This window comes from Podarcis melisellensis, assembly GCF_964234715.1.
Source record: "Podarcis melisellensis genome assembly, chromosome: 2".
NCBI classification, from domain to species: Eukaryota; Metazoa; Chordata; class Lepidosauria; order Squamata; family Lacertidae; genus Podarcis; species Podarcis melisellensis.
Window position 1 is genome coordinate 68498415 of NC_138529.1, and position 22293 is coordinate 68520707.

The following is a 22293-nucleotide window of genomic DNA, read 5'->3' on the forward strand; positions in this document are numbered from 1 at the left end:
GGAGTCTGGAAAGATCATAGAGTAAGGGACTCATGCTGCCTCTGGATATATGTGGATGGCAGAGGCCCAGGAGAGGCTGCATTTGGGGGGTGGGAAGAGCTTGGTCTGCCCCAGGAAGCAGCGGAGGAGGCACTGACAGCAGGATGTTTACCCAGCGTGGAAGGGACAGGACGCAGAGGCTTTGCAGCTGCTGCAGATACAGTAACCCAGGGTGTTCTGGCAGGGGGCCTGTAGTGGGGGCAGCTGTGGCCTAGCTATCCCACACTCCTGAGGGTCCCTCTGCCCTCTTCCAGGTCAGTGGCTTCCCAGCCCCTAGAAAACGGGCAAGCAGGGAGGAAAACAGGGCAAATGCCACTTCCAACCCCACGGCAGGCAGGAGAAAATGTGGAAGGGCTCACTGAGAGTCTGACTGCTTCCGGGGTGGTGTTAACGTTGCAAAAATGATATTCAGGTATTGCAAATGAGTCACTGATAAGAGTTGTGGTTTGTTTTTTAATAAACCCATGTACTGGATTTTCCTGAGAAAAGGGTACACCTGGATTTCGGGGCAGAGGGGAGGAATACAGGCTGGCATTTTGATGTTGAAGGTGTTGTGTGGACTCTGCAAAAAACAAACCCTGCATGCATCAGAAACAGCTATTGGAAGGTGCTACTGGAAGGAATTTTTTTTGTTTTGACTATGGCAGACCAACACGGCTACCTATCTGTAACTGGAGCTATTGGAAGGTTCTCTCTGTCTAAGCCATGCCTTGAGAATACCTGGGGCACTGGCCCCCCTCAGGCTTCATGAGAATCAGGAGCAGAAGGTGGAAACAGGAGGTTTCCCCCAGGCAGGCGGTTGGCCACTGTGAGAACAGGATGTTGGATGAGGTGGGTCATGGGCTTAATCCAGCAGTCAGGCTCTTCTTATGTTCCTTTGTGACCCCCAAACTCTGTTCCTTTGGATTCTCCTACCTGCTGGATAGCTGCTGCTCTTTTGCCTTTTCTTCCCAGAAGCCAGCGTACAGAAGAGCTTTCCCATATAGTAGCATCTCCAGCACCAAGGAATGCTCCATCTGTGAAAGTGAGCAGGAGTCAGCACCACACAGAGACAATCAGAACTCTCAACTGAAAGAGCACTGGGAGCGCCAGGTTAAGTACAAGTTGTGAGAGGGTGGCGTTCAACTAGTTATTCTCAAAATAGATCCACTGAAATTAACGAACATGGTTAAGTTAGGTCCATTAATTTCAAAAGGATGACATGGGAGGGCAGCCTTGGGAACCAGCAGGGGATGGGGTGGGACAATCAGGGCAACCGGAAAAAAGAGCAAAGTAGGAGCAGGGAGCAAACTGAATTGGATTATGGCAATGGGGTCTTTGGGACAGAACAGGGGCATCTCATTGATATTGGAGTGAATGAGGGTACCTGGTAAGGGATACCTTTGTGTTTGTTAATGCTGGAAGGTGCAACATGCCCATTCAAAGTGCTGTGCCCACTGGCCTCTCATGGACCTCAGGATGCCGCAGAGGAGAAGACCCACTGCTGCAACCCTGGCATGCATGGTAATGAGGAGGGTCAGTGGCATGGGCCATCCCAGCATATGCTGCCTGGGTTCCTGATGGAACCTGCCTATGAAACGTTTTACTTGGTCATCCTCTTCACCTGGAGGTGTTTGCAGAGGTCTCTCAAGGTGATCTCCTTTCCCTCGGCATCAACACCTGGCACCTCAATTCTGTCCCAGCAGCTCCATGCTTTCTGGCGATACTGAGATTAAAGCAAAACCAGTGAAGAGTGTTGCGGCAAGACTAATAATAAGACGAACATGCTTATTAGTGCATAAACTTTGGTGGACTGCAGTCCACTTCACCAGGTGCATGAGAATAGAGCAGATACCCAAAGAAGGTCAGTTCTAAAATTAAATGGATCACCCAACCCAGCAGGTACCATGTCCCAACACGCTTGTAGCATGAACCAGGTAACCTATGAAGGAGCCATTTCCTGCAGAGCCAAGTGGGTCAAGGCCTTAGATCTAGGGTTGCCATATTTCAAAAAGTAAAAACCTGGCCACAAAAGTTGTTGAGCTTCCAACTGCAGCATTCCGGGTATGTCCGGAAAATTCTGGACATATGGCGACCCTTTTAGATCACATATTTTAAAATGCCATGCAGCTAAAACCTTTGTGTGCTGGGCTTACATCCAAGCAGGTTTGCATAGGATTCTAATCTAAAGGCCCATATTGGTAACTACCAATGGCCACAGGCTGTTAGTACAAAGTGATTTGAATGACTAGACTTGCTAGGATCTTTTTATTAAACGAAAGCCTTAATACCCTTAACGTCGAAGACACAACTGCTAGATCACAAGCACCATGTCTAATTCAGGCTCCACAGTTCATTTACGATTCAAATATTAAAAAACAGAGCTGTTTGTAGCAAAGGAAACCTTTGCAGCAAAGGATTGTAGCAGCTCATTCTGTTCACCTTATCAGAAAGAAGGTTAAGAGGTGAACTGATTGTGGCACACCTTCAGAGAGGAGAAGTTTTTAAGTGCCAAAAGGGCGGCGCTTTAATCTAGCCAAGAGGAACATAAGAACCTCCAATAAAAATAAAAGATAAAACCAGACAAATTCTGATCTGACGCGGCATTTCAAACAGCAAAGGCAACTAACAATTGCAACACCCAATGCCAAGGATGTGGGTGGGTGGGGTCTCCAAAGCATGGAGAGCACTGGATCTGGAGACTGGAAACCCAGATTCAAATCAGCCATAGAGTTCACTCTTCTTTCAACTTAACCCATCTCATGTGGCTGTTGTGAGGCTTAAACATCTTGGAGGAAGGACAGAGCAGAATTCTAAGAAGCAAAGCAGCACAACCCTCACAGGCTCCAAACAAAGACCAGCCCTCTCCTCAAAATATCTTTTAAGTGGAGTCCATCGCAACAGATGTGGCATATAATATGAAAGGGAAGGGATGTGGTTCAGTAGCACAACATCTGTTTTGCGCACAGAAGTTCCCATGTTCAAGATCTCAGAGAGCTGCTGCCTGTCAGTGTAGGCTGCCAGCGGCCAGCATGAGGCAGCTTCCCTATGAACCAAAGGAAGTCATTCCTCCCGCACTGTGTATAGGAAGTCAGATCTGGATGAAATGATTCTTTCCTGTCGTGACGGCTCTGAATGCGCTAACTGTCAACAGGCCTAACGGAGGAGACTCTTTAAGGCTGCCTTCTGTCCATTCATGATCTGTGGCTCTCTGTTGCACAAAGACACATTGAGATGGCGCCTTGCCTATGCACAATTGTCCTTTTCTTCAGAACAAGGCCCAGGATGTTGTGGAACCTCTTAGCCCCCTGCACTGTTGACCCTGCCTGCCTGTTTTGGCCCTGGGCAAGGAGAAGGAGAGAGAGAGGAGGAGGACAAGAAGCAGCCAGTCCTCTTCACAAGGAGCCCTTTGGGGCTAGTTAGCGGTTCATAGCAGGAAGTGCCCTGGCCAGAGAGAACTTAGTGGGGTCAGACTGTTGCACAAAGGGATACTGTCCTGGACTAACTCACTGGCCAGCAGGGGAGGAGAAAGGCTGGCCTGGACGCTAGCATTCGCCTGGGTCTCCAAAGCAAATCTGTCTGTTTGTCAAAAACGACAGAAATATATATAGAGACACATGGACATATATACCACCCTAAATCTGGGGACAGAAGCAGCTGCCAGAGGTACCATCAGACCCCTGCCCAACACTCTCACAAGCCTATAAAAGTGAAACAACACTTCCCTCTGTTCCTGCGCACAACACTGTGCCCCCAATTGCCCTATACATTTAAAGCAGTGTCATACCACTTTAAATAGCCATGGCTTCCCTCAAGGAATCCTGGGAACTGTGTTTTGTTACAGGTACTGAGTGTTGTTAGGAGACCCGTGTTCTTCCTCGCAGAGCTACATTTCCCCAAGTTCCCCAGAAAGAGGGATTGTTTGTTAATCCGCTCTGGGAATTGTAGCTGTATGAGGGGGTCAGGGCTCTCTTAACAACTCTCAGAACACTTAACAAACGTCAGCTCCCAGGATTCTTCGGGGAGGGGCATGATGGTTAAAAGTGGTATTATACTGCTTTAAATGAATAGTGCAAATGGGGCCCGTGCCCCAGAGCACTGCCTTCTGTTCCGCCTGCTTCTCAACAGGATGGAGACAGAGCTTCTCTGCCAGCCAGAGAAGGACAGGGCTACTGTTCTTTCATGCTAGCTTCAGGGCACAGGCCTCCACACCACTAGGTCTCATCAACTCCAGTCGCAGCAGCAAAGCCATAGATTGTAGGAGGGAACTTCCCCCCCCCCCCAGAGATACGCACCTGGGACTCTGTACTTGGGGAGGCTGTACAGCCATGTCCTCTTGCACTAGGCTGCACCCCAAAGCATACTACTAACCCCTTTTCAGATTACAGGTAGGTAGCCGTGTTGGTCTGCCGTAGTCAAAACAAAATAAAAAAAAACCTTCCAGTAGCACCTTAGAGACCAAATAAGTTTGTTATTGGTATATTCCTTCCAGAAGCACCTTAGATACCATCTAAGTTTGTTATTGCTTGGTCTCTAAGGTGCCACTGGAAGGAATCCCTTTTCAGATGTTCTGTCCACATGTAGACTATGGAATGAATGGGGGAAGGGATTGCACTTTCTGCCCTTCCTCCTCCACAGGTCCAGCATTGCAAGGGGTTGGACTAGAACACCCTTGGTGTCCCTTCCAACTCTACAATTCTATGATCTCATCTCTGAAGGGGGTTTCTGTATGTACAGCTGCATGTTCTCGCATGGGAGCAAGAACCCTGATCAGATAGAGGAGCCAAACAGCTGTTTGCAAGAAGCCCTTTCAGTTCTTCTGCTGAATACAAGCAGATCAATAGGTCTGGGCGGGCTAGCAAGGCCAGCATGGTCGATCCCACACCCAGTCCATGCTTTCAGAGGGAAGGTCTGATCACAGCCACCCTTTGCTTGGGATCTGGGGTCTTGTCCTTTGCTCTGTTGAGATGCTGTTTCTAGTCAACTCAGCTGGAGGGCCAAACATTCTCTCCCAGCTTATTTCAAATTTACACTGAGGTTTTGTAGATTTCATGGAAAGGAGGGGTGGATGCAGAACAATGGAAAACAGGAGCACCATACAGTACTCACTCATGCTTCCTGCAAGCCCTGGGAAGTGCTGCTGGTATTCTGAAGAACGGAAAGCAAATTACAAAAAGGAACAGAACAGAAGCAGGAAGGAGGAACTCATGTTTTCAGCTGGCTGGTGCAGCAAGATGGACAAAAGCTCAGCTGTAGTGTGGTAGCAGCTATGCATTGGTGCCTTGCAAGTTGCCTGTCCTATTGTTTTAGACACCAGCTGAAAACTTTTTATTTCAGCAAGACTATCCAAACACATCATTCAGTTATGAATACTTCTTTTAAAAATGTTTTGCTGTTGCAATCTGTGCTTTATTGATAATTATCTTATTATGTACACCTGCTTGGAGAGATTATTCCAAATGAGTGGCCATTTTTTCTGAAAGCATTAATAAGAGCGTGCATGCAAAACCCAAACCCCTGTAAACGAGAGAGGATATGCTTTGGTTTGAAACATGCAAAGTCTCGCTCCTGACCATACCTTCTTCTTCTTTTTTTTAAGAACATGAATGGGAGGAGGAAGGCTAGAGTTGGAAATTAAAGTTGCCTCCCCGCAAAAAAATCATGGCCATTTGGGACCATATGGTCCATCCCATTTGCTCTTCTATGTTGTTGCCAACCCAGAGGGCAGATTCCCATCCTTCCAAAAGAACCATATGGTTGGGCTTGGCCTTTCACACTGACAGGGGACTCATTAGCACCTCTTGCTCAGCTCTTCACCTTCCAGCACCTTAATGCTGCTTCCATAGCAAAGCAGAACCGAAGTCATCCTGCAGAGACTGGGGCAACAGGAGTTGGGTTCTGATCTAAGCAATGCGTCCCCCAGCTGGCTGGATGTCCGGATGCAAAGAAAACCTCCCTTTGGCTGATTTTTTTCCTTTGCTCATGCCTGCCTTACAGTGCCCTGCAAACTTATTATTCTCACACCCACCCGCCCCAAAAAATAATTTTAAAAATCGGCTCAGGCACTAAGGAGCAAAGGTCCAATGAATCTTATTCTGGGGGGGTTAGGCGTGAATCCTTTGGCGCCAGGGTAAGAGCTCCCTTCCCCCAGTCGCCAGCCCTTGCTAAGTAATGACTCCCATATGCTGCTTAATCAGTTCCACACGTTCCTGGACCCGGCACCGCTCTCGATTCCCTTTTGCAAATCAGCCCCGTTCCTCATCTGGAGCGGCTTCCTCCTGATGCTGCGCTCTATTCACTCCATCGGCTCCTCTCCTCTCCTGCTTCCCCACCCACCCAGCTCCGAGGGGAAGCAATTTCAGATTCGCTGCCTTCAGGAATGGATTCATGATTTCACTTCAGGGGGGGGGGGCAAACTCACTCCTGAAAGTGGAAGCAAACCGTCCTTTGCCCCAAGTGGTGCTACGACTGCAAACCCAACCACCGCTGCTCTGGTTTCTTTTTCCTTCCCCCTTTTTTTCCGACGGCGGTTCTATCTATAGCGCCACCAGAATGCCCTCCATTCCCAGAGGGCTGACATGGGCAAACTGGGCACGGTGCCACTTCGCTGCAGCCAGGCCTTTTCCTCTTAAAGACTTTAGGGGGGAGAGAGAGCGAGCTCACACACTGCACAGCTGCTCCAAGATTCAAAAACTCTCTCTCACACACAAAAAAATCATTTCCCACCCCCGCGTCACAAGGGAAGCTTTGAAGTTCCTGCTTATATAGGGACCCTTCTGCGGAGCTGGGCTGTTAAGAAATCTGAGATGTCCTTTTAAAAAAATAATCACAGGACGTTTGGGGCCTGCGCGCGCGCTCAGCGAGCCCTCGGGCCGTGCAGCGTGATCTGAACTGGGAGCGATGGAGGGGGCGGGGGGAGGAACAGAGGCGCCGAGAGCCGAAGCCGTGGAAATCAGTGGCGATAGAAGAGCCGGCCTCCCCCCCCCCCCGTCTTTCCTGCCCGCCCCTCCACCCTGCTCCGGTCCCACCAATCTGGTTCCAATCTGCGCTTCCTGTGTAGCAGGAAGCCCCAGCCTCGCACTCCATAAACTCAAGACAAAAAGGCTTCTATTCAAACAGACGCTCTTAATTTAGCTTCTTGCTCTCCCGCCCTCCTCACCGATTCCACAGCCCCCCCCCCATCCAAGCTCTGGTTTCTTTCTCCAGAAAAGGGAGGGGTTTTTTTTTGCAAGGAAGCCAAGGCTGGCCCCAGCCCCAACAAATTGGGAGGAATGTGAAGTCTTGGGGCTGTCACAAAAAAGGGGGGAAGCACCCCCAAAGTCTATGTCTGTGTACGTGTGTGTGTTATGCATACATGTGTGCAGGCTCATGTGTGCACATGTACACACATACGCATCTACATGTATACAATGAATGGCAGAATGCCTTACAAAGAGGCAGCTAGCTAGAAGCCATCGTGTAGGACAGTTAATGGCACTGCTAGTAAGGCAACCCTATGGAATAAGCGAGGGCTGGCTTAGGGCATCGCCCAATGTGCCGTAATTCCAACTCTGAGCTAAGTAGGTCTGGGGAGTGGATGGGAGGCTGCCCAGGAATCTTACAAATGCAACCCTGAGCTCATTGGAGGAAGGGCAGGATACACAAGTAATAAACAAACATCCGCTTATGTCTTGCTATGTCCTTTCCTGGAAAAGGCTCACCACTGACAGTAGTAAAACAAGATACAGTGATCCAGTCAGCACAAAATAGCTCAGCACAAATGTATGGTCTCCTATAGATGAGATTGTAACCTCTGCTTCTCATCTGATCCTGCTACTGCTAAACCACGACTTAGCGTACTGTCCAAACTCTGGCTCATGTTTCGTCGAGCTCCACATAAAGCACGACCTATAACCAAGGTTTGTCCTTGGTTTAACAAACCATGGTTTGTCTGGAGGAGATAAACCATGAATCCAGGTTTAGATTAAACCCTAAGCTGTTCACATCAGCATAGCAGCAGCAGGAGCAGAAGAGTAACAAAGCAGCTGCAATATCTAGGAGCCTACCACATTTATACAACTACCTGACATTCAGAAGACATCTTAAGGCAGCCCTGTTCAGGGAAGTTTTTAACGTGTGATTTTACTGTATTTTTGGTTTTTATGGAAGCCGCCCAGGGTGGCTGGGGAGACCCAGCCAGATGGGCGGGGTATAAATAATAAATTATTATTATTATTATTATTATTATTTACACTAAGCCATGGTTTGGCTTAACATTACATGGAAACTGAAGCCAGTGAATTGCATCCAAAGATATGTTAGATGTTACGAATGTGAACAGATGAACATGAATTGCAATTCCTAATTATCAGCATGTATGTCTGCTCTCTATTTCTTTGGCTAGTCACCCTGTTGTCAGAAGATACACCCCCACCCCACCCCTCATATATATATATATATATATCTGAAATTTTATAAACCACTTAATAAAAAAACTTAGTGATGCATATTTAAACAGTAAAATAATTATCAATAATATGGAGTTAAAGTCAGAATTAAAAAAAAGATTAGGCATACCTTAATTGTATGTCAAAATAGGCTCGCTGAAATAATTTTTTTAAGCAAGTCTAAAAGTACAATGAAGGCGCCTGACTGAAGTTAAATGCTAAGGAGTTCCAAAACTTCACAGAAGCCGAACACGTATTAAATGGCACTTGTAAAAGTGCGTGTTCCGTTGATAGAAGCTGCCAAGTAGTACATATGGGGCAAGGATGTCTCAATTAAATCAGTCCAAAGCTGTTAAGAGCTTTATATACTACCAGTAAAACCATGACCCTGGCTCAGTAGCAAATTGGCGGCAAGTGAAGATCTTTAGGAAGAGGTATAATACGTTGGCACTCCTGTCAGCAATTGTGTTGCAGCACTGACAACTGCACTTTATGGGCCAAGTACAGGGGAAGCCCCACAAAGAGTGCATTGAAGCAAGCCAATCTTGAAGTTACCAGTGCCTAGGCTACTGTGGCCACGTTATGCCACTCCAGACTGCATGCTTACTCCTTCAGAGGAAGTGCAATCCCATCCTGGGAAACTCACCAATTTCTTGGACATGTGAACCGGGGTCTTGCCAGGATTCCCTTGTCCAGCTCACCATTTGTCCACCTCACCACTACATCTTTGACAATAATGCCAAACCTACCATAATTATTCACACACAACAACTTGTCTATCAGCTGAAGGTAATATGGCTGGGTAAATTCTATCGCCTTATGCTGCTCTCAAGATGTCCACCAAGTATCTACTGCATGCCCGCAAGGCACAAGGGGAACAAACGTTCACTGCCTTGCATGAGGGCCCATTCTGGATTCACTGGGTCTGCTGGCTACAGCTCCAAGAAACACCTCTCAGTCAGCGTGGTTCAGAACACCCAGTGGATGCACAGATGCCTATGCAGAAAGGTCAAGAACCAGCATCTGGGGCTGAGGCTAAAGGAAAGGGGAGTTGAGTTAGGCCAGGGCAAGAAGAGCCAGAGATCCAGCTTGGCACCAGCTGTGTGTGTCAGCTGCAGGTTAAAGACCATTTCCTGTGTCTGACAGCTCACAGGCAGCCCCGTCTGTGCCTCTCCTTCCACACTGCTGCTAGCCTGATACACACGCCAGGCACCGGCTTCTGAAACTAGATCTCCTTCGCCTTCTGCCTGCCAGAAGGGGCTCAGGAAAGGCAGGGTCAGCAGCTGAGTGGGAACAGCCGTCCTCCCCCACACATCGGCTCCTGGCAAGCTGCTCAGTACCCAGCACCCAGACAGGAGAGATGGAGTAGGAAGTCTCCCCCTCAACACAGTCTGGGAGTTGCTGACATCCCTAGGGGGCAGCCATTCTAGCATCAGCTCCAGCTGACGAGGCTTGTGCAAGTTCTGACTGCGTGGTCCGCTTCCAGGGATAAGGTATGGCTGAGCACTCTGGGAACAGATGGCAGTCAGGCCTGAAAGCATCACAGCACCACCATCACCGTGGTACTCAAGTGGTTGTCCCACTGCTGCTGTAATGTCTTAAGGGGAACTTGGTCAGGAGAGGTTCGCAGGCTGGACATGCAAATCTTTCCATACCTGTTTGGCTTTGGGCATCACAGCAGCAGCATAAGAACTAATGGCATGAGGTGCTGTACATCTGTCTTGAAACGTCCAAAGCTGCTCTTAGGTGCACTCTGCAGCACAGGACAAGAGCAAGCCATTGCTGTTTCATTTAGATTTTTAAGAGCTGGAGTGGGTGGGGAATTAAGCAGGTACCTGTCTGGATCAATGCCTGTGCCCACACAGAAATGCTCCTAGGTACAGAGCCTCTAATCCAGCTATATAGGATACTGCACTAGCCTTGGGGAAGGCAGATTCTTGTTCCTGAATGACTTTCTCTCCACACTGAAGCACTCCATGTTCTCTCTTCTAGAGACTTGGGAACCTCCAAGTCTGTCCCTTGCCAGACATGGCCCTCTTCCCACAGCACGTCCTTCACCAACCCTGCCTCACACTCTCCTCAAGTAATCTTGCTTAGCTAGGATGTGTCCTTGAACTCCAATAATGCCTTTTCCTTGCCTGGATGGAGGATAGAGAGGTGTGTGTAGACTGTACAAAGTGAAAATGTACATCTGTTGGTCCTCCTCCTTTTGCCTCTGGCTCCACCCACCTCTGGCATGTGGCCCCCAGGTGACAGTCCAGAACAGAACATGGCCCTTGAGTTGAAAAAGGTCCTCTGCCTCTGATCTACAACCTCAGCAGAGCTAGCTCTGAGTTTAAAGAACAGCAGCCCATCTAAATGCGCATAGTGTATCTCTCCTTCCTGCCCTCCCTGCCAGTCTGCTAGGAAAAGCAGGCCCCACTGAGCTTCTTTCTGCCTTCAAAGCATGAGGAGCCCAGAGCCCAGGCCTCACCTTGTATATTGGTCGAGAGGAGAGAGGCTGGAAGCGATTGAGCAGGGGCTCCGAGAGCTGCAGGAAGCTGTTGCGATAGGAGCTCAGGCGCCTGTGTCGCCACACCAGCTTGTAAAGCTCCAAGCACGCCAGACCAGCTACAGCTGTTGTTGTTGTGGCAATGGCAGGCACAATCCTCCCCACAATCTTCATCGCCTGTGGAAATCAAACTGGGCCTTCAGCATGAAGACAGTAAATCGAAAAACGTACCAGAGGTTACTGGAGGGAGGGATGCTGCTAGGCCAGAGACAGACACATGAATGTGTCCCGCCCCATTTTTATTTCCTGAAGCTGGCAGGCGACTGGGGAAAATGACTCCCAAAGCCCCGCCTCCTTTCCTCACCTGCAGCTTATCAGCCGGAGGGATGCCATAGTTCTCAGCTCGCAGATTGGCTGCTGTCATGACGAAGTTCAAGTGAATGTCGTTCCCCTGAGGGCCCCAAAAATTGCAGAATCAATGGAGGCCAGAGAAGGGTGGCAAGGGCAGAGGGGGAAAAGAGAAGGGATCTTAGTGGGCTGAGGAAGAGAACAAAGGGAGTGCAAGGTCTACAAAGGGCGGCAAGGAAACTTAACAGAGGTTATAGCCAGGGTTTGTGTGCATGGTGTGATTTTTTTTTAACCATAGAAGAGAAGGGGTGGGGAATCTGGTTCTCTGATGTTGCTAGACCACAGCTCTCATTGTGACTTGGAATTGGAGTCCAACAAAGTCTGAAGAGCCAAAGGCCTAGAGTCTAGGAGGCAGAGCTTCAGTTCCCTGCAAAGCTCCTTGCATTTTCCCATGAATAGCAGGAGCAGAATAAAATGTGCTAATCACAAGCAACTATACACAAATTTGCACCACGCGCACAGGAACAGAATCTGACTAAGAAACCATCCAAGTAGCCATGGTCCAACATAAACTTCCCGCAGTGTATGAGGGAGACCACACTACAAGGCAGAGGCCATCCTTAGCAGACAGAAGGCCCCTGGCATCTGCTGCCAAAATCAGATTTCAGGTGAGACGCTGGAGAGGTTCTACCAGTTTCAGCAAGCAGCACTGGGTCAGCAAAACAATTAATCCGCTGAGGCAGCTTTCTAGTCCTTACGTATGATGATTGGAAAAAGCCTTGTTTATAGAAATAATATGAAAGTGACAAAAACACACAGTTCCTGGCTGAAGGACTCCACTGCCTGGCTTGATAACCAACTGCCATTTTGTACTCAAGGAACAGACTCTTCTGATCCTTCTTGGGTCGTGTGTTCTGCACTCAGAAAAGAACACAGCCTGTAGGAGGGTGGGTCACGCGCTGCAAACCACAAACAGGGCTGGGTATAAGGCTGTGTACGCTTTAGCACTTTAAAATATGTCTAGGTTGTCCTTTTTCTCACTTTGGATTGATGCTGGTTGTGGAGGAAACACATCAAAACACAGCATTTCATAATTACAAGAAAGATGTAGGACAGATGCTTATGTTGTGTGTACACCGCTGTGTACACTCTTTTGGGAAAGAGTGGTGGGAGTGTGCTGGATGTGGAGTGAACAGAAGTGCGTACACAGCCTAAGAGAGTAGTAGGCTAGGTGCTACACAGATTGCGGGAGGGATACTGACCCCAGGACTCATCCCAACCCATTCCTGGCACTCTGGCACCTCCAAAAGCTGGACACAAGAACTGCAGCTTACAGCAACTGTCAAATTCAGGGACATCTTTGGCTGTGCCAATACCCACCCTCCACCTCCGTTTACATCCAGTGTGCTCTCACCACTGGTTTGAGAAGTGCTGTATATACAACGTTCGCCACAATCTGTATCTATCCTGTCGTTTCTTATGAAATACTGCATTTTGATGCATTTTTGTCCAGACCAGTTTCTATCCAGAGAAAAAAGTACAACCTAGCTGCTTTTTTAACTGGTAAAGTGTACACAACCTTAGGAGTTTTAAATCTCCACTCAAACCCTTCCCAGTGGAATCAGTGGGACTTGGGTACTTAGTTCTACTGGACCAGTAAAGACAGAAATGAAATTCATACATTCAAGAAACCTGTGGCAAGCAGTGCATATGTAAATCCTGAATATCAGTCTACACAAAATACAACTTTAAACTTCAGGCACAAACCTCCCCCACCCCTCAAAAACCCTTAAAAGGTCAAAGCAACAAAACATTCCATACAAACCAGATTTTTTTTTATTAGGGCTGTTTGACAGCAGCTTTCAACTTAACCTCCAATATATGGAAAATATTCTACCTTAGCTGAAATCTGGGCCCCAATCCTGGCAGCTGATGATATATTGGGATATAATCCCCACAAACTCCCCACATTACATCTGCAGTTATGCAGACAAATGCTCACTGTATGAAGAAACTTCTGTAACAGCAGCTGTGGAGTAGAAGTGGGCCCGTTCCCAACTCTACCAAACACATTAACAAGAAAACCCCCACAACTCAGCTACTAGTGTCATTTTAGCTGAATAAAACAGTCTCTCAGCTACAATACAGAACTAAAAGATAGGGGATGGCAGAACACATGCTTTGCCTACAAAAAGCAGCTCCTCATTCAGTGTCCAATAGGGGCTACAGAACAAGTGGTCTGGATTGTAACAAATTAGCCTGGTTCAGACATAATGACAAACCATGATTTCCTGTGTCATTATTACTTAGGGTTGCCATATTTCAAAAAGTGGAAATCCACTCTTTTTGGCAAATAACATTTGTTATATAGGGCATTCACATTTTAAACATACAGTAGTTTATTCCTTCAGAATACTTCTTAAAAGTATCTGTCTATCAGGATTTCAAAAATTAATTTTTTTAAAAAAATAATAATTAAACAAAATCTGAACTTCCAACAACGGTTTCCATTCATCTGGTTTTCCCCAGACTTTTCAGCAATTTCCGCCCAGACACTGCTCCCTACTGTGGTATTCTGGCTGTGTCATGGAAATTCCGGATGTGTGGAAACCCTACAGTCTATTCATCATTGCTTCTTGTAGTAATCCATATACGTATCCTGCAAGGTAGGCCAGTATTCTGACTCTTATTTTACAGTTAGAAGGCTGACTCAGAGACTGTGGCTTGTTGAGTATCAGCGAGTTCATGCCAGAGATGAGATTCAGAACGAGGCATCCTGATTTGTAGCTCAGCCTCTAAGCCTCTATACTCAAACTTTTAGCACATGATGAAATCAGGTAGTAATTTTTTATATGGGCATCTGAACCCTGAACGTAAAATATCTTGCCTGTGCCTGCCCTTTACAGATACTGGGGCACTGGGAAAATTTGTCCGTGAGTCATCTCAAGAAAGCACTGTTGATCTTAACCGAAATTAACCTGTTGAGGATTAAGAGGCATAAGGAGCTGCAGGAGGGGAAATCATGGCTGGAACAGCAGAGTCACACACCACACCCTCTCTCCTCCAAGAAGGGTCATGCTCTTCCGCCTTTGGAAACCTGGAGCTCAGAGGGAAATGCAAAGAGAGGTGGAAACATGCAGGAACATTTTTTACCTTCTCAAAGTGAATGGGCTCCATAGCATTAGACATGAGGGAATTTTGCTCTTCCATCTCTTGCCTCAGTGCTGCCAGTTTCTTCCTCAGCTCTCCCACCTCTGTCTCATCTGAAAGACACATTTAGGGGTAGTAGGTGGGGACACAGCCCAGCAGTGGCCTGAGATGTGAGCAATGCAGGGAGAAGCATGTTATCCACTTCCGGCTTGGGTCTACTGTGTGGGAAGCCCAAGTCTCATCTCACCCTTAGAGATCCCATTGCATTTCCTGGCACTCCATTCACAGATGTGACATGGTTGGCAGACTGCTCTAAGGAAGGATGGGAAACCTGCAGCCCTGCAGATGTTGCTGTGCTACAGTTCCCATCATCCTTGACCACACTGGCCAGGCTGGCTGGGGCTGATGGGAGTTGGAGTCCAACAACATCTGGAAGGCCACAGGTTCCTTGCTAGGGCCTGGTTGGAACGGTTGGGATACCTGCCCTTCAGCAAACTTCTTACCAACAGAGTCTTGTGGATTCTGCATCTCTTGGTCAGTGAGGGGGATATGCACTCCCTGAAGTGGCTGGAAAGGTGGCAGATGCAAGCCAAAGAGGACTTGGGAAGTGACAGAATCATCCTCACTCACACACAGCTTGTGGGTATTGGCAAAGAGGTGACTGGCAGCCAAAATGAAGGTCTTGTGGGTGGTCTAGAAAAACACAGAAGGTGCATCAGAGACAGCAGCACCCTTCCCCACTATGGACTGTTTCCTTCTCCTGAGAACCAGTAACTGGCTCTACTGGCTGCTCTTCCAGAAATGTAGACCCCTTCCAACCTCAGCTAAGCATCCTCTTCCCTCCTAACACAGTCAAAACAGCATCCCAACTCGTGGAAGCCTGCTGCCAGATTCAGACCCGGGGGCTATAGCCAACCCTGCTCTTCCACTCTACTCTGCTTGCGCAACAGAACTTCCCCTTCCTCTTCTCTCTGCTACAGCCACCACCAAAATCTGTTCCAAAGGGTTGAGGGAGCCTCCAGAGCAGATTTTGGGAGCGTGCAGGCAGAAGAAAGGAAGCAGAAATCTCACAGTAGAAGTGTATCCATGCAACATTGGATACAAGCCCAAATTGGTGGGAACAATGATTTCGGAAATCTTACATGCCAAATGTGCTGGATCCTGGGTCATTTGGAACCCACACTTCTACAGAGGAATAAGATGGGCTTGGTTCATGGTCAGTTCACTGTTTTAAACTAGGCAGATCAATCAAATGAGAAAAACAGAGCCAACCTCCTGCTCATCAATTAGGGTGTCATGGAACATGTTGGTGCTATTTTACACAATAAATAAGGTGAAAAACAGATAAGGGGTTTCCACCTGCTCTAGACAGCAAGAATAAAAAAGGCACTAATTTCCATTTATTGCTTTTTATTTTCTTTTTTCCGAAAAGTTACATTCGCCCCTTTCTTTGACCATGAGACTAGGAAGTGGTGAACCTAGCTGTGTAAATGTCCCGATCTCTCCTAGATGTTCCTCGCTGAGGGTGCAACCTCCATTGCATCCCAAGTTCCCCCCACTTCTCAAACTGAGCTCCCCACTCACATGACTGCTGTCAAATTTCAGCGGTTGTGGGCATCGCTTGGGCCCTGACCAGAAAGGAAGTCCAGAGCTTGTCTCCTGGGGACAAAGACAGATGGGATCAGTCAGGAAGCAGCATCAGAGGGGGCGGGAGGAGAAGTTGTTCAAGGAAGGAAACTCTACAGGCCAAGCAAGGGCTGGAAGAGGGCCAAAGGTTTCTGCAGCCTAAAATGATGGGAACTGGAGAGAGGGAGGGAGGGAGACTGTGCACAGCCAAGGAAGAGAGAACAAGTCAAGGGCCAAGGAAAAAATATGTAAACGTGCATGTTGTTGATTTTCCAGAGTTCAGACAGCAGTGCTAGGTTCCTTGTGAAAGCTAACATTGGCTCACTCATATGCCAAAACCATATAATTTTGCTCCACCAAGACACCTGGGACAAAACATAACCACCAACCACAAAATTATTTCAGCCAATCATTTGTGACTAGTGCTGTCCAGTCACTGGGACTGCAAGGAGGTCAAACATCAGCCTGTGTTGTGTGCCAGGTCCAAAGGAAGGAGCCTGATTCATAATGGAGGGAGGGGAGCAACTGACTCAGTGCCCAGAGGATGTACTCTAGAACCCATGGCACCGTCATTAAGAAGGGCCCGGCTGACCTTATATAAGAACTGTCCTAGGTTTAACAACTTGTTGCTTGAGGTGTTACACAGAATGCTTTGTCCAGCCTGACCGTCAGGCTTTCCTGGACCAGATTGCCTGCCTTTGGCCTCTCGGTTGCTGTTTCAGGAACTGACCGTGCAGTTTGCCTCCGACCCATAGCCAGCCCTACCATTAGGCAGAGTGAGTAACTGTGTCTGGGCCCCAGGCGTTCCTCCTGAGCCGTGATTGGAGATCAAAGCTGTGAGTACCACAGGCCTGTCACATACCCAGGAATCAATCCTGCTCTCCTCAGGTGCAGTGGATGACACTACCCCACTGGCTGCGTTGAACTAAGATTCATGTGCAGTCTAGACATCTTCCGGTCATGGAGTGTTTGTGTGATCCTCAAGCAGCAAAACTTCTTGGGCCAGCCCTGCTGTGACCATTCTGTGCCTTGCTGTGGGGCCAAAAGCTATAAGCAACTGGTTCTTTGTGCAATTAAAGCCATTGGAGGTGCTGTATGTGAACCAGGTTATATAAATGGTGGTGTGGGTCCACCTACAAAAAGCCCAGAGTGAGAACTATTGGTGTTAAGGCTAAGGGAGAGTAGGAATCTCCCACAGGAGGCTTAATGTTACAAGTGGCTGGAAGGCAACACCAACCAAGCGCCTGCTTCACTGAAAGATGGGCTTTGCAAAGACTACCACTTGGTCTTAATATATCTCACATTAAGCAGCTGCCAACACAAGTCTGCTGCATTTGGTTCCAGACACCTGGATTCCAACTCTCAGAGCCAGTGCTGAGTGATTGTAACAGAGAAAGGCAAAGGAGTGCTTAGAAAAGCGCCACACTGGGAGCCAGGAAATGGCTGGGGAAAGAGGCAGGGCCCATACATGCTCAGGTGGGAAGTTATGCAGCAGCTGCTGGATGTCATGGGAGAAAAGGCGCTCCCAAAGTCTCCGAGCCCAGACCACGCAGTCTCTCCAGTTGCACGGCTTCTCCTGAAAGCTGATGCGCACTGACTCCAGCGTCTTGACAGCCTCCATTTCTTGGGACTCTAGGAAGCTGAGATCCCTGTGGATAACAACAGACCTCGGTTGTGGCAGAATTTGGAGATAACAAACTACCTACTAGGAAGAATTAACAGCAGTGTTATCAATTCCATGCTTAGAAATATCTATGATGCCTCTCCAAATGCCCAGGGCAGCTAACAGACACCAATCTGTCTGTCTTATGTCTAGAATAGTTTAAGACATAAGAAGAGCCCAGCTGGATCAGACCAAAGCCCCATCTAGTCTAGCATCTTCTCATACTTGCCAACTGGCGATTGGCTCTAGAGTCTTGGGGCAGTGAAGGTCCTTCTTTGAGAGGTATCAGAATTCCAGCCCAGGAACCTCACCCTTGTGGATTCCCAACACAAGCAATCAGGATGGGAATGAAGTGGCCAAGCGCCTTTTGACATCAAGTAAGTTAAAAGGCAAGAGCAGGGGGCAGAGGGAGGGAAACATTTCTGAGCATGTTTGTCTCATGTATTATCCCAATCATCCCCCAAGGAGCAGTGTGAATGGGGGTTATTCCATTAACACCAGCAGATTAGGCTGAGAGCCAGGGACTGGCCCACTATGGTCACCCAGTGAATTTCATAGGGCAGCTAGGATTTCCCCCATTCAAGTCTGATACTTTAACCATTACACCACACTGGTATGGCACACCAAAATGGCACCACTAGGAACAAGGCAAATTCCACCTGTGCTCATCATGGGACTCAGATAATGATCAATATGTCTTCTAGGCGGCTGCAGAGCCCCCTTTTTCGCACTGAATGTATAACTAGTAATTTTATGCACGTGGAGCTCTGAGTGGGTCCTGCCACTAGGCAGTTCCACCTTCCACCCCAGATGCAGCAGCTCCTACTACAGCCCAGAGGTGGGATATGAATGTGTGGTAAACTTTCCTCTACCTCACCCAGAAGACTCCTTAACAAAATCCACTCTATTCCCTACACAGCCCACTCTAAGCTTTCCCTCCTGCCATTTATCTACCACATCACCTCAGTCAAGATCGCTCCCCATACTCACTTCAGAAATGTGTTGACGTTTTCTGCTTTTGTCTTGAAAAGACCCTCAAACTGATCTCGGGCCCACTGCAAGAGAAAAAGATGGGGGCAGGGGAGTTTTTGTCAGCAGTTACTTGGGGTCCCTTAGAACAGGGGTTAGGGACATTTTTTCAGGCAAAAGGCAGGGCTTACTCTCAGGCAAATGGGCACTGGACTGCAGCCTCAGAGCACCACTTCCTTCCAGTTATTCCTTGGTTCTAAGGCAGTATACACACTCTCCTTCAGCCTGAAAGCGAGATGAGTGCCACAACCCCATAGTCACCTTTGACTGGACTTAACTGTCCAGGGGTCCTTTCCCTTTTACCTTTTTTACTTTACACAGTTAACATTAAAGCACATTGAAAGCGCATTCTTTCCCTCAAAGAATTCTGGGCACTGTAGTTTACCCCTCACAGAGTTTACAATTCTCAGCAATCCTTAAAAAACCACAGTGCCCATAATTCTCTGAGGGGTGGAAATATGCTTCAAATGTGCTTTAAAGATATAGGTTGGAATTCAATACCACACCGTGATGAATGTCCTGTCAGTGCAGGTACTGCAGTTCTCTTCCCATTATGCGAAGTTCTGGAGGTTCTCCTGACCCCCCACCCTAGAGCCAATCATGGTGGGCACCAAGAGGAAAGGAAGGCCCTGCGGTGCAAGTGGAAGCCCTTGAGTAGGGCTTGTGCTGCAGGGCTGCAGTGCAGCCTGGGAATTCTGGTGCCATTCCCTAAAATTGAACTCCTGCCCCTGTTGCTCCTCAGGGGCCTGATGCTACCTAACAGGCCCAGCCAGACAGCCTCCCCTTCAGCATCTCCTGCTCTGTGGAGTGAAGGAAGCAGGGGCATGCAAAGGCACCAGGGCAGTGTGAGATAAAAAAGAGAGAGAGGTCTGTCTGGCCCTGCCACAGAAAAAGGAGAAGCAGCTGAAGCTCTGCAAAGGGCGAAGGATTTTGGCCTGGCTTCTGGGCAAAACAGCTGGACCCCATATCCTGCCGTCAGCGCTGTTGACAGCCCTGGCCCTCGTGCAGCTGCCTGGAAAGAGTAAATGAAGCCAAGGGGCCAGGCAAGGAGTGAAGAGGAGCTTGGCAGCTGAGAGTTTTCCCTCTTTAGGCATGGACCAACTGGAGAGAAAGGCAGGAGAGGGGTCTCTTTGGCAGCAGCAGGCACTGCAGAGTGGATCTGCGGCTGAAAGAATAAGTAACAGTATTTGAGGAGGCTAGGAAAAAGCCAGCCTCCTGCCCCCCCACCTGCAGTGTGTGCTGGATGGTGCTGGGGAAGTGGCGCAGGGTGCAGAGAGGGTACTGCGTCTCTTCCTCCTCCTGAGCTTGGCCAAAGGACTCTGTCAGAAAGGGCACAAAGACCTGGACGTGGCCCCGGGTGCCTTCCGTTCCGGAATCAAGCAGAGGCTTGCGGTACTGCACACACCTTTGGCACAAGTATTTTCCTGCAGGAGGAAAGGGGAAGAAAGAGAGGAGGTAGACGGGACACGAGATCCTTTGCAGTGCCCTACCTTCTTCATCTCTCTCTCTCTCTCTCTCTCTCTCTCTCTCTCTCTCTCTCTCTCTCTCTCTCTCTCACACACACACACACACACACACACACGCAAACACCAGCAATTTCCTGTCAGAATTCTCTGACATCCCTACTCAGGGAGAAATGGCAGCTGACACACACACACAAATGGTGGAAAAGAGCTGGACAAACTTCTGCAAAGTGGACTTCTTTTTCTGATTGGGTGGAGAGAGGGAGGGAGGGAAAATAAAAGAGAAATCTCAATATATTATTTTCTTCAAAAAATGTATCCCAAGACATTTTGGTCCAGCTCTACAAAGAGCCTCTGTCACTCAAATACAGTCTTCTGTCTATATGGTCTGCTGGGTCCTTTTTTGTAGATGCCAAGCCATTCCAGTCTCCTCAGCACATACAAAGCCTCCATTTTTTTATAAATGTGCAAAGCAGGAGATAATGGCTCAGTGTGTGTTTGGTGGTCTGTGGCTTGAACCCCAACAGGGTATTATGACCGTTAATTAATGACGGTGACACTTGCAAGTTCTTTAGCACATAACCTCCAACATTTCTCCGATGAAAATCGGGACACACCCTAAGGAAAAGCGGGACATTCCGGGATCAAATCAGAAAACGGAATGGCGTCTGTTAACCCGGCACTGTCCTTGGAAAATAGGGACACTTGGAGGGTCTGTTATCAGTGTTTGCATGCTATTAAAAGCACACACAGCTATTTCAATCATCCTTACAACGATCCTGTGTGGTAGGCCAGGATTATCACAGCACAGAGGAAGGTGCTGAAGAAGAGAGACTGTGGTTTGCCTAAGGCCAGCCAGGGATGTGCACAGCTGATTCGAGATCTGACCTGGGGACTTCCCTGCTCTACACAGCAAGAGAGCTTTCCTGTTTATCAGCACTGTGTGTGTTTTGTGGGCCTGCATTTGCAAGATACTTCAAAGACTCTGGACTTTGGATTTGGTCTGGGATGCCTCTGGCAGTTTCGGCAAGAAGTGAGAGCAGTTCTGTTTATTATGCAGGCCTTCTAGCTCCTTGACCTAGGCAGCCCTGCCTCACATACCCATAGGGGAACGGCCATAGCTACTTCGCATGCAGAAGGACCCAGGTTCAATCCCTGGACTCTCCCAAGTCTTGCTGGACAAGAGCTTCTTCCTGAAACCATGGAGAGTTGCTGCTACATAGTCAGTAGAGAGACAATGATGATCTGGGTGGGCCAACAGCCTGACTCTAGCTCCCTAGGTTCACCTCCCCTTTAATATCTATCAGCAAGATACACAATGCAGTCAACCACAAAGGAACATGGGATCTCTTCCCCCAGGAATGGATCAACTTTCTGTGTAAGAAGCACCAGGTGGCTGGCCCACAGCAGCAGCAGGTCCATCTAGTCTGGATCCGGTTAGAGGGCAGCCCCCAATGCTCACGGGTGTCAATCTCTCAACATCTGTTCCTTTTTTAAAAAAAATGCTTGTTTTCTGTCTGTCAGTTCATAGGATAAAGCTTGAAAAATGTGTGCAGCAGGTTATGTTAATGATTCATTAGCTGACGTGTCCATGAGCAAAGTGACCAGGAGACAAAAAGTTGAGAGTCTTCTGTGTCCACCTATACAACTCCCTGTCCTTGCCTTTATCATGATGACCTCCAGCTTATGTATGCCTGCCCTGCACACATACTGCCTTTGCCTGCAGCGTCCCGCCATCCCTTCTATGCTACACTCTAGGCCAGCCTGCAAAAACTGTCAACATCCTGTGAGAAACAACAGTACTAGAATTTGTATACATTATTTCCCCGTTCCCTCACCCACAAGGAAATCACGATGTGGAACAGAGGCTATGGCTACAATCCTATACCCACTTACTAGGCAATTCAAGGGGCTTATATCCTAGTAAATGCACAAATGATTGTACTGTGAATCAAGGTTTCTGATTTAAATGTCATATGAGCTCACTGCATGACCTTAAGCTAGTCTGCCTCAGCCTTCCATTTCCAATATGGGGATAATAAAAAATTACTAACACATTATTATTATTATTATTATTAT

General features: G+C 48.1%; 1 protein-coding gene across 5 annotated transcripts in view; it reads right to left on the reverse strand.

The window, feature by feature from the left end:
• The window catches only part of UBA7 (ubiquitin like modifier activating enzyme 7), a 46113-nt gene that overhangs the window by 2034 nt on the left and 21786 nt on the right, over positions 1–22293 (reverse strand). For 3 of the 5 annotated variants that reach the window (XM_081900254.1, XM_081900253.1, XM_081900257.1), the window contains 10 exons: positions 19979–20175; positions 18713–18777; positions 17528–17708; positions 16018–16092; positions 14937–15126; positions 14437–14546; positions 11300–11386; positions 10918–11112; positions 1643–1744; positions 955–1055 (listed from right to left, as the gene is read on the reverse strand). In XM_081900254.1, coding sequence (XP_081756380.1) covers positions 955–1055; positions 1643–1744; positions 10918–11112; positions 11300–11386; positions 14437–14546; positions 14937–15126; positions 16018–16092; positions 17528–17708; positions 18713–18777; positions 19979–20175 — 1303 coding nt within the window. Of the gene's footprint in view, positions 1–954; positions 1056–1642; positions 1745–10099; positions 10198–10917; positions 11113–11299; positions 11387–14436; positions 14547–14936; positions 15127–16017; positions 16093–17527; positions 17709–18712; positions 18778–19978; positions 20176–22293 lie in introns of those variants that run through there. The other 2 variants (XM_081900255.1, XM_081900256.1) reach the window with 2 other exon arrangements.